Here is a 15,344-nt window from a genome sequence, read left to right on the forward strand (position 1 = left end):
GGTTCAGTCCGTGTGTCGGAGAAAATCCCCTGGAGGAGGGCATGGCAACCCTCTCCAGGATTCTTCCCTGGAGAATCCCACGGACAGAAGAGCCTTGTGGGCTGCAGTCCCCGGGGTCGCAGAGAGTCGGACACGACTGAAGCGACTTAGCATGCACATGACGTCTGAGTTGCTTTGGATCCTGTACCATCCGGGGCGGGTGGGTGGACAGTACCTTTTCTTCCAGGGGGAGGGCGAGAAGGGAGGATCCCAGAGAAGGAGAACGGTCCCTCCCGCCAGCATCCTTTGTGACTCTCTTGCCCTCGCCCTTTGCAGAGACATGATGACCCTTCTGCTTCTGCTGCTGTTCCTCTGCGAGGCCCAGAGCCGGGTGGCATCAAAGCCCAACTTCGTCCTGCTGATGGCTGACGACCTTGGCATCGGGGACCCCGGCTGCTACGGCAACAAGACTCTCAGGTGTGGCGATGGGTCAACACAGGGCCCCCTCCACAGGCTGGCCGCCCCGTGACAGGCGGCGGGTGTTCGTGGAACACAGACCACGTGGAGATGTGCAAAGCCCACCCTCTCCTCCAGCTGCAGGCCATGTGTAAGGCTATATGTAGACAGTGAAAACCAAGACTGCCCTCGAGCCATGTAAACCGAGATCACGAAAAGCAGGAGCTTCGTCTTCTTCACCCTTGTAGGGAATTCCCTTGCCGTCCGGAAGAGTCGGACACAACTTAATGACGGAACAACAACAACAGTTCATATCAGATATGCTATTAGATGTGATATTCCTAAAGTTTATTAATGTAATAGGCAACTGGTCCCACTAAGGAGTCTTAATTTTTAAAATTGCAATCAAGTCTTTAAAGTTTACCGTCTGCTAATTATCAAAAGAAAGAAAAGGGCTATACAGTCATAGGTAAGAATTTATAATAATAAATTCATAATAATATCCTAAATCTATCTTGTTCTCCATATTAGCATCCAATTCTTTTTCTTTTAATTGAAGTACAATTGATCTACAATATTGTTTTAGTATATATATATATCTATATACACTGGAGAAGGCAATGGCACCCCACTCCAGCACTCTTGCCTGGAAAATCCCATGGGCGGAGGAGCCTGGTGGGCTGCAGTCCATGGGGTCGCTAAGAGTCGGACACGACTGAGCGACTTCCCTTTCACTTTTCACTTTCATGCATTGGAGAAGGAAATGGCAACCCACTCCAGTGTTCTTGCCTTGAGAATCCCAGGGACGGGGAAGCCTGGTGGGCTGCTGCTCTGTCCACACAGAGTTGGACACGACTGAAGTGACTTAGCAGCAGCAGCAGCATATATATACACACGTGTGTGCTGTGTGCTGTTACTTCAACCATGTCAGAGTCTTTACAACCCCATGTACGTAACCCACCAGGTTCCTTTGTCCATGGGATTTCCCAGGCAACAATACTGGAGTGGGTTGCCATTTCCTCCTCCAGGGGATCTTCCCGACCCAGGGATCAAACCCAGGTCTCCCGCCTTGCAGGCAGAGTCTTTCCCGCCTAAGTCACCAGGCAGAGCCTGATGAGAACTCCTTCAGAGCATCTCTTTGGCTGTGGTTGAGAAGAGGAGAGTCAGGCTGCCCCCAGAGCTTTCCCGTTTTGGGGCACAGAGGTGACTGGGGGGGGGGGGATACGTAGGCAACTGGCAGGGACAGGTGAGAAGGAGAGAGACCTTGGAACATCTCCATCCCCCTGGTCCCAGCAGCCCATTCTCAGGACTTGTCGTCTCCCTCCTAAACCAGAAGCTCAGAGCCCTGGGTGAGTGAGGTCCCCCAGAGAGGGCTGACCTTGATCGTGGAGCCCTCAGTGTGGTTTTATCCTTACTCAGAGCCGTGGGGCTGTTTCAGCTCCCTTTCCTTCCCTTCTTCCCACCACGTGTTGTGATTCAGTCGTTCAGTCGTGTCCGACTCTCTGTGACCCCACAGACCGCAGCACGCCAGGCTTCCCTGTCCATCACTGTATCCCAGAATTGGCTCAAAATGATGCCCATCGAGTCAGTGATGCCATCCAACCATCTCATCCTCTGTCGTCCCCTTCCCACCAAGACACACGGCTCTGTTTCCCTGGGTTACTGAGAAGCGACTCACTGTGCAAAGCCCCCGAAGAAGCTTTCTTAAGATCATGATGAGTGACCGAGTCTCTGTTCCAGGACTCCCAATATCGACCGCCTGGCCAGAGGGGGCGCGAAGCTCACACAGCACCTGGCAGCGTCGCCCCTCTGCACGCCCAGCAGGGCAGCCTTCTTGACCGGCCGGTACCCTGTCCGCTCAGGTAACGCCCCCACCCCCACCCCCGCCCCCGCCCGCCCCTGCCGGCTCCTGCCCTGCGGTACTCGTCCTCCTCCCAGTCCTAATGGTCCTCCCCGTCTTCATGGTAGATTTCTCATTGCTCAGGAGTAGCATCTCAGTCCCAAGTGGGAGTCTTCCTCTTCTCGGCCTCTTCTGGAGGACTGCCGCCCAGTGAGATTACGTTTGCCAAGCTTCTGAAGGATCAAGGCTATTCCACGGCTCTGATAGGTATGGGCGGCTGGGTGTGGGGACTGAGGATCTGGGCGGGGTGGTTGGGAGAGTGGGGAGGGCGTGACCACAGCCATCTTTAGGGTGACACGGCTGATAGAATTTGCAGAACTGTAGACAGGGAAGAAACAATTTCAACTCCAAATCAAAACAGCAGGCATCTGTATGCACTGTTTGAATGTGGATGTGCTCCTTATTTATGTATCTCTGTGTATGTGTGTCGATGGATGGATGGATCGGTGATAGGTAGATAAGGATAGACATACAGATGGACTGACAGATGGGCAGATGGATAGATGGAGAGATAGCTGAGTCAGGTGACAGAGACAGAGAGAGGTAGCTCAGTAGATGAGATGGCTGATGGATGAACTGTGGATGCTGGATGGATGGATGGATGGATGGGTGCTGGTGGATGGTAGATGGATGGTGGATAGATGGATGGTAGGTGGATGGCGGATACTGGATGGATGGAGAGGTGGATGGATGATGGAGGGATGGGAGGTGAATGGCAAATACTGGATGCGTGGTACTGGATGGGTGGATGGCGGCTACTGGATGGATGGGTGAATGGTGGATGGATGGTAGGTAGATGGTGGTTACTGGATAGATGGGTGGATGCTGGGTGGATGGTGGATGGATGGATACATAATGGATGGATTGTAGGTGGATGATGGATACTAGATAAATGGATGAATGGTGGATGCTGATGGATGGATAGTGGATGGATGGATGATGGATGGTGGATGGATGATGGATGGATGGTAGATGGATGGTGGATACTGGATGGATGGATGGATGCTGTATGGGAGAAGGGAGATGGATGATGGATGAATGGTAGATGGTAGGTGGATGGTGGATACTGGATGGATGGATGGATGGTGGGTGGTTGGATGATGGATGGATGATACACAGAGGATGGCTACTGGATGAATGGTAGATGCTGATGGATGGATGGTGGATGAATGGATGGGTGATGGATGGATGGGTGATGGATGGATGGTAGATGGTAGGTGGATGGTGGATACTGGAGAGATGGGTGGATGGTGGGTGGATGGATGGATATATAATGGATGGATTGTAGGTGGATGATGGATACTAGATAAATGGATGAATGGTGGATGCTGATGGATGGATAGTGGATGGATGGATGGTGGATGGTGGATGGATGATGGATGGATGGTAGATGGTAGATGGATGGTGGATACCGGATGGATGGATGGATGGATGGATGGTGGGTGGATGGATGATGGATGGGATAAGGGAGATGGATGGTGGATGGATGGATGATGGATGGATGGTAAATGGAAGGCGGATGGTGGATATTGGATGGATGAATGGATGGTAGATGGATTATGGATGCATGGTGGATGGATGGATGATGGATGGATGGTAAATGGAAGGTGGATGGTGGATACTGGATGGATGCATGGATAGATGGTAGATGGATTATGGATGGATGGTGGATACTGGATGGATGGATGGATGGTAGATGGTAGACAGACGGTGGATACTGGATGGATGGATGGATGGATGGTACATGGTAGATGGATAATGGATGAATGATGGATGGTAGATGGATAGTGGATACTGGATTGATGGATGGATGGATGGATAATGGATGATGGGTGGATGGTAGATGGATGGTGGGTGCTGGTTGGATGGATGGTAGATGGATGGATGATGGATGGATGGTAGGTGGACGATGGATATTGGATGGATGGATGAACAGTGAATCCATAGATGGGTGGGTGGATGAATAGTGGATACTGATTGGCTGGCTGAAGGGGTGAGTGGGTCAGTGGGTGAGTGACTGGATGCATGAATGAATGGTGGATGTTGGATGGATGAGACGCAGAGGCAGAAAGTTGAAATATATGGTAGATGACAGAAAAATGCATAGTTGTGCACACACACAGTAAACACCACCACACACCCACACACACCATACTATTGATAAAGATTTTCATCTTACATGGCAGTAATAAAATTGCATCTGAATGTTTCTCATTTGACATTCCCACTGATTTTATTCTCTTGATAGGAAATGAATCCTTCTCCCCTTTCCTTTGATGAACTTGGGTCTATGTAGGTCATCAGACAAATCATGGAAAATCTCATGGGAGCAAAACAACCCTTCTCTTCCTTCCCACATCTTGTCATAAAGCCACCATCACTTTTTCTCTTGTGTGACGTGCTCCCTAATTCACTGATGTACTTCACATTTTATAAGAAATGTTTCAGTTCAGTTCAGTTGCTCAGTCATGTCCGACTCTTTGTGACCCTATGAATCGCAGCACGCCAGGCCTTCCTGTCCATCACCAACTCCCGGAATTCACTCAGACTCAAGTCCATGGAGTCAGTGATGCCATCCAGCCATCTCATCCACTGTCGTCCCCTTCTCCTCCTGCCCCCAATCCCTCCCAGCATCAAAGTCTTTTCCAGTGAGTCAGCTCTTTGCATCCGGTGACCAAAGTATTGGAGTTTCAGCTTCAGCATCAGTCCTTCCAAAGAACAGCCAGGACTGATCTCCTTTAGGATGGACTGGTTGGATCTCCTTGCAGTCCAAGGGACTCTCAAGAGTCTTCTTCAACACCACAGTTCAAAAGCATCTGTTCTTTGGTGCTCAGCTTTCTTCACAGTCCAATTCTGACATCCATACATGACCACTGGAAAAACTATAGCCTTGACTAGATGGGCCTTTGTTGGCAAAGTAATATCTCTGCATTTCAACATGCTATCTAGGTTGGTCATAACTTTCCTTCCAAGGAGTAAGCGTCTTTTAATTTCATGGCTGCAGTCACCATCTGCAGTGATTTGGGAGCCCCCAAAAATAAAGTCTGACACTGTTTCCACTGTTTCCCCATCTATTTCCCATGAAGTGATGGGACCAGATGCCATGATCTTCGTTTTCTGAATGTTGAGCTTTAAGCCAACTTTTTCACTGTCCTCTTTCACTTTCATCAAGAGGCTTTTTAGCTCCTCTTCACTTTCTGCCATAAGGGTGGTGTCATCTGCATATCTGAGTTTATTGATATTTCTCCCGGCAATCTTGATTCCAGCTTGTGCTTCTTCCAGCCCAGCATTTCTCATGATGTACTCTGCATATAAGTTAAATAAGCAGGGTGACAATATACAGCCTTGACATACTCCTTTTCCTATTTGGAACCAGTCTGTTGTTCCATGTCCAGTTCTAACTGTTACTTCCTGACCTGCATACAGGTTTCTCAAGAGGCAGGTCAGGTGGTCTGGTATTCCCATCTCTTTCAGAATTTTCCACAGTTTATTGTGATCCACACAGTCAAAGGCTTTGGCATAGTCAATAAAGCAGAAATAGATGTTTTTCTGGAACTCTCTTCCCTTTTCCATGATCCAGCAGATGCGAAGCAGTGTTGTAATCAATAAAGACTTTGAAAGTGGTCCATGTCCCAAACGGGCTTCCCAGGTGTCCCTAGTGGTAAAGAACCCACCTGCCAGTGCAGGAGACATAAGAGATGTGGGCTCGATCCCTGGGTCAGGAAGATCCCCTGGAAGAGGGCACAGCAGCCCACTCTGGTATTGTTGCCTGGAGAATCCCATGGACAGAGGAGCCTGGTGGGCTACAGTCCCTGGGGTTGCAAAGAGCTGGACATGACTTAGGGACTACATCTCAAAAAAAAAAAAAAAAAAAAAGAAAGAAAAGAGAATATTAAAACAAATAAAAATAAAAAAACACCTGTCCCAGAAAGCATTGGTGTTTTCTTCTGTAGTTTTTTTCTCCTGCCTATGAAGTATAATACTGGGGCTTCCTTAGTAGCTCAGTGGTAGGTAATCTGCCTGCTAGGGCAGGAGATTTAAGAGACCCAGGTTCCATCCCTGGGTTGGGAAGATCCCCTGGATCTCCCAGTCCCCAAATCGCCTCTTGTTTTCTGGTGGCATGAGTAGTTCCTACCCTAGACCGTTTAGGGCAAAGGAGCGGAACGGGACTGAATAGATGATGATCGAACAGAGAGGCCCTACAGGATGTCAGCCCACAGGTGTCCAAAGCTGAGCTGGGCATGGGGGGCGGGGAGGGTGGGTTCCGCTGGCTCTAAACTCACCGCCCCTGTGGTCTGCGCCCTCAGGCAAGTGGCACCTGGGTATCAGCTGCCACGAGCGCGGCGACTTCTGTCACCACCCGAGCAGCCACGGCTTCGACTACTTCCACGGGCTGCCCGGGACCAACCTGCGGGACTGCAAGCCGGGCGAGGGCAGCGTGTTCACCCGGGCCTTCCGGCTGCTGGTGTTCGTGCCCCTGCAGCTCATCGCCGTGGCCCTGCTGACCCTGGCCGCGCTCAAGTGGCTGCGGCTCTTCCGGGCGCCCCCCTGCGTGTTCCTCTTCCTCTTCCTCCTGGCCGCCCTGCTCCTCGGGCTCCTGCTCGGCTTCCTGCACTACTTCCGGCCGCTCAACTGCTTCCTGATGCGGAACCGGGGCGTCACGCAGCAGCCCGTGTCCTACGACAACCTCACGCAGCGGCTCACGGCGGACGCCGCCCGCTGGCTACGTCGGTGGGTCCCCTCTCCCGGCCCGACGGGGCCTGGGCCGCGCGGACGGCGCCGTCTCCGGGGTCTGGGCGGAGGTAGAGGGGACGAGGGACCGCGCTGCCCGGCGAGCCGTGTTTGCCAACTCCTGTGCTTGGCGGCGATGTCTCCAAAGGATGCACGTGGAAAAGGAGATGGCGTGCTTTGCAGAGGTGTGTGTTGGGAGCAAGGGGAGGAGACCCTGATGCTGGGCAAGATAGAAGGCGGGAGGAGAAGGGGACGACAGAGGATGAGATGGTCGGATGGCATCGCCGACTCGACAGACGTGAGTTTGAGTAAATTCTGGGGAGCTGGTGGTGGACAGGGAGGCCTGGCATGCTGCAGTCCATGGGGTTGCAGAGAGTCGGCCGTGACTGAGCAACTGAACTGAACTGACCTAGGTGGGTCTTGGGAATTGCAATGCTGTAGGCTTGCTCCTCCCAGAGTCTCTTTGCCAGGTCCCCCCCATCCTGTGCAAATGAGTGTGTGTGTGTGCTCAGTCGTGTTCGACTCTTTGCCACGCCGTGGACTGTAGCCCACCAGGCTCCTCTGTCCATGGGATTCTCCACACAAGAATACTGGAGTGGGTTGCCGTTTCCTTCTCCGGGGGGATCTTCCCGACCCAGGGGTCTAACCTGGGTCTCTTGGGTTGGTGGGTGGATTCTTTACCACTGAGCCACCTGGGATGTGTTCACAGTGCTCATGTGTGTGTGCGTGCATGCCTGCGTGCGTGAGTGTGTGTGTGCTAAGTAACTTCAACCAAGTTATTAACCACTGACCTCCAGGGAAGGCCCTCTACAGGTTTCTCCTCTTGTTAAGCTGCCTGAAAAAGAAACTGGAAGTGTTAGTTGCTCAGTTGTGTCCAACTCTTTGAGGGAAGATTCCCCTGGAGGAGGGCATGGCCATCCACTCCAGTATTCGTGCCTGGAGAATCCCATGGACAGAGGAGCCTGGCGGGCTACAGTCCACCGGGTCGCAAAGAGTTGGACACGACTGGGTGACTAACACACATATCCGACTCTTTGTGACTCCCTGGCTACGTTTTTCTAGAAGGCAGCAAAAGCTTTTGAACTTTGGAAGACGTGCACTTTACACCATCATCCGATAAGAGGTCACCCGCAGATGTTTAGCTGAAACCTTTCCCAAAACGAATTACTTCTCACAGGGATTGCTTCTGATGCTTTCTACCTGATTCTGTTTTCATTTTCTCAAAAAATAATCTGGTTGTGACACTAAATTGACATCGTGACTCAGCAAGGAGTGCCAATCTGCGTGGCTGACAAAGCTCTTATTATCTCCTGGGAAGGAGTTAACCTCACACTATTAAGTTACACTTAATAAGTGTAACCTTACACTAAGTATAACCTTACACTTTCAAGTAAGTAATAGTAGTGTAAGTATAACCTTACACTATTAAGGTTAACCTCCTGGGTTAACCTTACTGTTTTATAAATAAGAGAAAGGCAGTTCTGAAGTAGAATGGTACTCTGTGGATGTCAGACCTACACGTTTCAGCCAAAATACAACAGACTCGTGCTCGAAAATCTTGCTGAAACAGCGAAACCTTCTTATATCCGTCTCCACTCACCAGAAATCTCTCAGAAACCTGCCAGGGGGAGATGAGTGATACACTGCCCCTTTTAAATGACAGGGTTCAGGAGTGACACTCAACTTCCAGGGCGAGTCAGTCTTTTGCAGCAGGTGGTATTTTGACACAGATGATTGAAACTATATGATATGTGAATATTCATACGATTAGAAGGAATTTTAGTGGATTCCTCAGCGTATGATCGTGAGAGGGGATCCAAAAACATTTGATTAGCCCGAGGGTATTGAATCTCAGACAGTTTATCTTTTTAAACTTTTAAATTTTTATTTATTTTTAAATTGAAGCAGCGTTGATTTACAATGTTATGTTAGTTTCAGGGGTACAGCAAAGTGATTCAGTTTTGTCTATAACATACAGATAGATAATACTTTCCAGATTCTTTTCCATTATAGGTTTATTATAATTGAATATAATTACCTGTGCTGTGGGCAGCAGGTCCTTGTTGATTATCTATTTCATATATAGTAGTGTGTGTATCTGTTAATCCCAAACTCCTAATTTTTACCCCCTCCACTGTCCCCTTTGGTAACCAGTCATACATTTGTTTTCTATGTCCATCAGGCTATTTCTGTTCTGTTAATAAGTTCGCTTGCACTGGTTTTTTTTTTTTAGATTTCACAAGTGATATCATATGGTATTTGTCTTTCTCTGTGTGACCTAACTTCACTATGTGTGACCATCTTTAGCTCCATCCATGTTGCTACTAATGGCATTATCTCCGTCTTTTTCATGGCTCAGTAATATTCCGTTTTCTTTACCAGTTCCTCTGCTGGTGGACCTTTACATCGTTTCCATATCTTGGCTTTTCTGAATAGCACTGTCATAAAGATTAAGGTGTATATATCTTCTCTAGTGATGGGTTTGTCCAGAAAACCATGCCCAGGAGTGGGATTTCTGGATCATGTGATAGTTTTAAGTTAAGGAATTTCCACATTGTTCTCCATAGTGGCTGCACAAATTCACATTGCCACCAACAGTGTAGGAGGGTTGTCTTTCTGCATACCCTCTCCTGCATTTATTATTTGTAGACTTTTTGTTGTCTGTTTAATTTTTTGCCATGCTGCACGACATGTGGGATGTAAATTTCCCGACCGAGGATCGAACCCAGGCCTCCTGCATGGGAAGCACAGAGTCTTAACCACTAGACCACCAGGGAAGTCCCTATTTGTAGACTTTCGGATGCTGGCTGTTCTGACTGGTGTCAGCTAGGACCTCATTGCAGATTGAATTTGCATTTCTCTAATACTTGGCTGTCCAACCAGTTTATCTTGATTTTACTCAGGTTTCTGCAATTTTCTTTCAGAACTAGATGTTTAGGATATTCTAGCAATATTATAGTTGGTGGTTGTGGTTACTGAGTTATTTTTAAAGGGTTTTGTCTTCAAAGGGGTGATTCCAGTGCATCAGGTTGGCCAAAAAGTTCGCTTGGAGTTTTCTGTGACATCTTAGGCTTCCCTGAGAGTTCAGTTGGTAAAGAATCTGCCTGCAATGCAGGAGACCCCAGTTCGATTCCTGGGTCAGGAAGATCCGCTGGAGAAGGGAGAGGCTACCCACTCCCGTATTCTTGGGCTTCCCTGGTGGCTCCAGTGGTAAAGAGTCTACCTGCAATGCAGGAGACCTGGGTTCAGTCCCTGGGTTGGGAAGATCCCCTGGAGGAGGGAAAGGCTACCCACTCCAGTATTCTGGCCTGGAGAATCCCATGGACTGTGAAGTGACATCTTAACGAAAAACCCAAATGAACTTTTTGGGCAACCCAGGAAATGCCTGTTGCCCGTGTTGGAGCAATATATAAGTGGTCAATATTAGTTAAAATACTACCATGTGTGTACCACAGCGCCCTTCTTAAGGCACTTCTCACGTGCATTATCTGAAGACGGAAAGATTTAAAAAGCATCTAGGTTAGCTGCTTACTCATGTTTTTTTGTTGTTGTTGTTGTTGTTGTTGTTTTAATTTATTTTTTCTCTCTGAGCTGTCCTCATTAAAAACGTCTAAAATTAATTTTGAAATATAGTTGATGGACAATATTATGCTAAATTTCAGGTATACAACATGGTGATTTGCCACTTAAATACATTACGAAATGATGACCATAATAAGTCTAGTAAAGATATATCCCAATCAAAGTTATCATTGCATTAAAAAAGAAGCATCTAGGTAAAACTATTTTTTGGGTAACATAGTTCTATTAGAGAAGATATCTGATTTGCTGAATTGTTGTACTTAAGGATCTTGACAGAATCACTTTAATATGGCCCCAGAGAACCGTAATGAGTGGTGATGCTGCCACATTTATAAAAAGTCTTTTCAAGGATCTGAAGGCACATAAATGTGTTATCTCTTTGACCAGAATATCCTGACAAATGCAGCTCTTAACACCGTTATGGGGCTTCTTTGTTGGCTCAATGGTAAAGAATCTGCCTGCAATGTGGGAGACCTGGGTTCAATCCCTGGGTCGGGAAGATCCCCTGGAGAAGGAAATGGGAGCCCACTCCAGTATTCTTGCCTGGAGAATCCCATGGACAGAGGAGTGTGGTGGGCTGCATTCCCTGGGGTCGCAAAGGACAGGACAGGACGGAACGGCAGCAACCGCCTTTATGAGACGTAGATTCAGGGCGAGTCAGTAGCAGAAGTGCTGAGGAGTACTGGAGTGGGTTAGCCGTTTGCTTCTCCAGGGCCGCTTCCTGACCCAGGGATCAAACTCAGTCAAAGCTGCAAACTCTTAGGTCTCCTGCTTGGGCAAGTGGATTCCTGCCGGGGTCCAGCCCCGGTGGATCCAGGGAATTCGAAGGTGGGGACGGCGTCGGCGTCCTTGGAAAAATACATCTTTAATTACAGATATATAGAGAGATTAGAAACGGATAGTGTAGTAGGAAGATTAGTGGAGAAAAAGAGGCTGAATAACTTGGATTACGTGGAATAGCACCCATGCTCCAGATGGGAATTCAGCCAGAAAAACTGGGAGCAAGAAAGAAACGACGTGGGGGTATCAGTCTTTCCAGAAACTGATCCAATTTCTTTATTTTTGGGTTTGCTTATATACCTTTTGTTACATATAGGGATGAATACAGAGTCACGCGGGGGTCAGCAGTCCTGACCTTTATCAAAATCAGGTGCTTCACATAAAAAGGTCTTAGGGATTTTATGATCCTTTCTTTCTGATAACCGAAAACTTATTTTTTCCAAGGGTGTTTTTTCTTAAACCAGGCACCACCCTCCAAATAAAGTTACATTCCTATAGGGTGAGGGTGTAGTGAGTTACAATCAAGAAAGGAATTTATTTAACCCAAGGTTAACATGATTAATCTTAAAGGTTAATACTTATTTCTCCTATATGCTTAAAGGTTAATGCTTATTTCTCCTATAAGCTAGTTATATTCATTATAAGGGCAGGGAATATGGAGATTTAGCAGCAAACATCAGCCCAACAAATGAAAATCCTTTCACCAATGTTCCCCTTAAGATCTATTTAGTCTTAAGATAGTGATAAAGTTACATTTTCACATAGCAAGGACACAGTGATTTATAACAAAGCACAGTGATCTATTACAAAAGAGAAAATCCATTATCTCAAAAAGTCTAGTATTGCTAACCTTAAAAACTACTATATTTCCTTTTCTATAGTCCAAATACATTGATTAATATATTCCCAGGTGCCTAAGGATATGGAGGCCTGGCGGCAATCATTGACTCAACAGGAAGAAAAAGCCCTGTGCTAATTAAGACTCTCAAAATACTCCAAAACTCTCTGTGCTGTTTATGGTTGAGAGGTAGTAAACAATCATGTGCGTAGTGGCAGGAGTATGGATAATCCTGTCACACAAGCTAGTCTGTCAGCAGAGAGGTTTGACCTGAGACATCCTTGTCCCACCCAGAGCAGGGAATTAGCAGCAATTATTGGCACAACAAATGAAAAACCCTTCACCAATATAATTCCTAACCAACCCATTATACTAATAATTTCTAACTCCCCAAAAGAATTTGCCTTTAGTAAGTCTAAAACATCTCGTGCCTCTCAGGTTGGGAGGCTGTAAACAATCACATGTGGCCGGAGGAACCTATACAGGCGGGCTAGATAACCTTCAGAGCAGTCCGTAAGCTGAAACAGTCTTGTCACGCCCAGGAATTTTTATTGCCTTGGAGCTGGGCGTTTACTCCTTCTCCGAGAGAAACGGTTATGGGGGAGAGCCCCCCGTAAAGTCAGAGGTGTAGGTGAGAGCATAAAACAGACTCTGGTTTTGGGGTTAGATGCTCGGGAACAGGGGGTTTCCTGAGGCTTCATCACGCTTTTGCGTATGCCAAGCCTCCTTCCTCATGACCTTTGCCCTGGGCGGAGTTCCTCACGCTGGCCCCCGGCAGATTCCCTACCACTGAGCCACCAGGTAAGCCCAAAACACACTGTAACTGACAAGCAATCCTCGTTGCTCTGACAGGCAGGAGTGACTTGTAGATTTCTTAGAGATCCTTAAGTCTCCTTTTGTGCCCTGAAGAAGGGTCCTTCATTCATCGTCGCTTTCTCCCTGCTCGTGACTCTGTCCCGTGCTTTATAAAATAGATCCAGGTTGGGTGCCCACCTAGGGGCATGTTCAGGTTTTAGCAGATACTGGTTAGTTAACACATCAGTTACTGTGCATATACACATATTCTTGGGCACATTTCATACCCATTACCTCTTTTTTTTAATTTTAATTTTTTATTTTTGGCTGAACCAGGTCTTAGCTGAGGCATGTAGCATCTTTGATCTTTAGTTGGGGCATATGGATCTTTAGTTGAGTCATGCAAACTCTTAGTGGCAGCGTGTGGGATATGGTTTCCTGACCAGGGATCAAACCCAGGCCCCCTGCATTGGAAATGCGGAGTGTTACTCAGTGGACCACCAGGGAGTTCCCGCCCCACCCCCCACCCCGCCTTACATGGTACAGAAGGACCCTGGGAGATGAGGGTTGAGGTGTCTTCTTGTGGGGGAATCTGAGGCTCAGAAGTGGAGAGCGATGTCCACGGCCCCACAAGCACACAGTACCTAGTGGATCAAAGCCCACATCTAACTCTGAGGGCTCTCCCGAGTGGCCTGTAGCAAGCTTGCTGCCTTCTCTGCCTCTGCGCTGACTGCAGACTTTCCAACCAGGTCTGAGTATGGGTTATTTGGAAGAAGGTTAGGGAGTTCAACACCCCTGCTCCAAATGTGTGAGGCCAGGCTCCAGTCCCCGAAAGGGGAACACACCTGGGAATTCTTAGATAAGCTCATGTCTATAGCACAGTCCTTAGGGCCTCCCAGGTGGTGCTTGTGGTAAAGAACCTGCCTGCCAGTGCAGCAGAAAGCAGACGTAAGAGTTTGTAGGTTCAGTCCCTGGGTCGGGAAGATCCCCTGGAGGAGGGCATGGCAACCCACTCCAGTATTCTAGCCTGGAGAATCCCATGGGCAGAGGAGCCTGGTGGGCTACAGTCCATGGGGTTGCAAAGAGTCAGACAGAAGTGAAGCAACTTAGCACAGCACAGCACAGATATCTATATATGGAGAGACATAAATCATCCGTCAGAGAGACAGAAATCTCAGATACATAAATATCTCAGATATATCTATATACATATACAAATATCTATATATCCATCTCTTTATATGTGTTTTATGAAACACAAGACATATCCGAAAATGAGCTTCAGTGAAAACAGTTAGTATGTATTTTACTTCTCGCTATATACTTTAAAGATATATATATATAAAGTCAGAAGTAAAATACATACCAACCATTTTCATTGATTTTATATATATATATTTAAAGTGTATAATGAGAAGTAAAATGCATGCTAACCATTTTAATTGATTATATATATATATCTTTAAAGTGTGTAATGAGAAGTAAAATGCATGCTAACCATTTTCATTGATTATATATATATATCTTTAAAGTGTATAATGAGAAGTAAAATACATGCTAACCATTTTCATTGATTTTATATATATATATCTGTAAAGTGTATAACGGAAGTAAAATGTATACTAACCATTTTCACTGAAGCTCATTTCCAGATATGTCTTGTGTTTCATAAAAGTGTCCTTTTAGGGTCTCCCAGAAGGCTCAGTCGTGTCTGACTCTGTGACCCCATGGACGGCAGCCCGCCAGGCTCCTCTGTCCGTGGGATTCTCCAGGCAAGAACACTGGAATGGGTTGCCATGCCCTCCTCCAGGGCATCTTCCAGACCCAGGGATAGAACTCAGGTCTCCTGCATTGCAGGTGGATTCTTTACCCCTGTGCCACTGGGAAGCCCCATTAGTGATATCTTTCATTCAGTTTAAAAATCTATATAGATAATTTTTTGGTTTTAAAAACAGGATGTAAATCTTTGTGATTCTGAGATTGGCATGATCACGGATTGCTGGCAAGGTGCAGAGAGCTGCCTTCTGTATTTGTAACAAATAGAGAGAAGGCGTGGAGCAGACAAAAAGTTCTGTCTCTTCACACAGCCTGAGAGGCTGGACGCAGTAAATTTTCAGAATTGTTGACTGAAGTGCTTTAGCTAAAAGAAAAAAAAAAAAATGCAGTGAAGCTGTTATGGGGAGATCTCCCTCCTGCCAGCTTGCTCAAGTGTTCCTTTAGTTTTTAAGGTCATAGAGAGGAAGAGAGACGGGACTGTGAGGGTCTTTTCCTGCCGTCTCTCTG

At 47.2% G+C, this 15,344-nt stretch overlaps 1 protein-coding gene across 1 annotated transcript in view; it reads left to right on the top strand.

The window, feature by feature from the left end:
- Positions 1 to 319: 319 nt before the first annotated feature.
- Positions 320 to 15,344, top strand: part of STS (steroid sulfatase) — an 83,980-nt gene continuing 68,955 nt past the window's right edge. Inside the window, exons 1-4 of the mRNA XM_052663439.1 lie at positions 320 to 456; positions 2,176 to 2,297; positions 2,420 to 2,542; positions 6,643 to 7,066. Coding sequence (XP_052519399.1) covers positions 320 to 456; positions 2,176 to 2,297; positions 2,420 to 2,542; positions 6,643 to 7,066 — 806 coding nt within the window. The remainder of the gene's footprint in view (positions 457 to 2,175; positions 2,298 to 2,419; positions 2,543 to 6,642; positions 7,067 to 15,344) is intronic.

Source organism: Budorcas taxicolor, chromosome X, assembly GCF_023091745.1.
Source record: "Budorcas taxicolor isolate Tak-1 chromosome X, Takin1.1, whole genome shotgun sequence".
Taxonomy (NCBI): Eukaryota; Metazoa; Chordata; class Mammalia; order Artiodactyla; family Bovidae; genus Budorcas; species Budorcas taxicolor.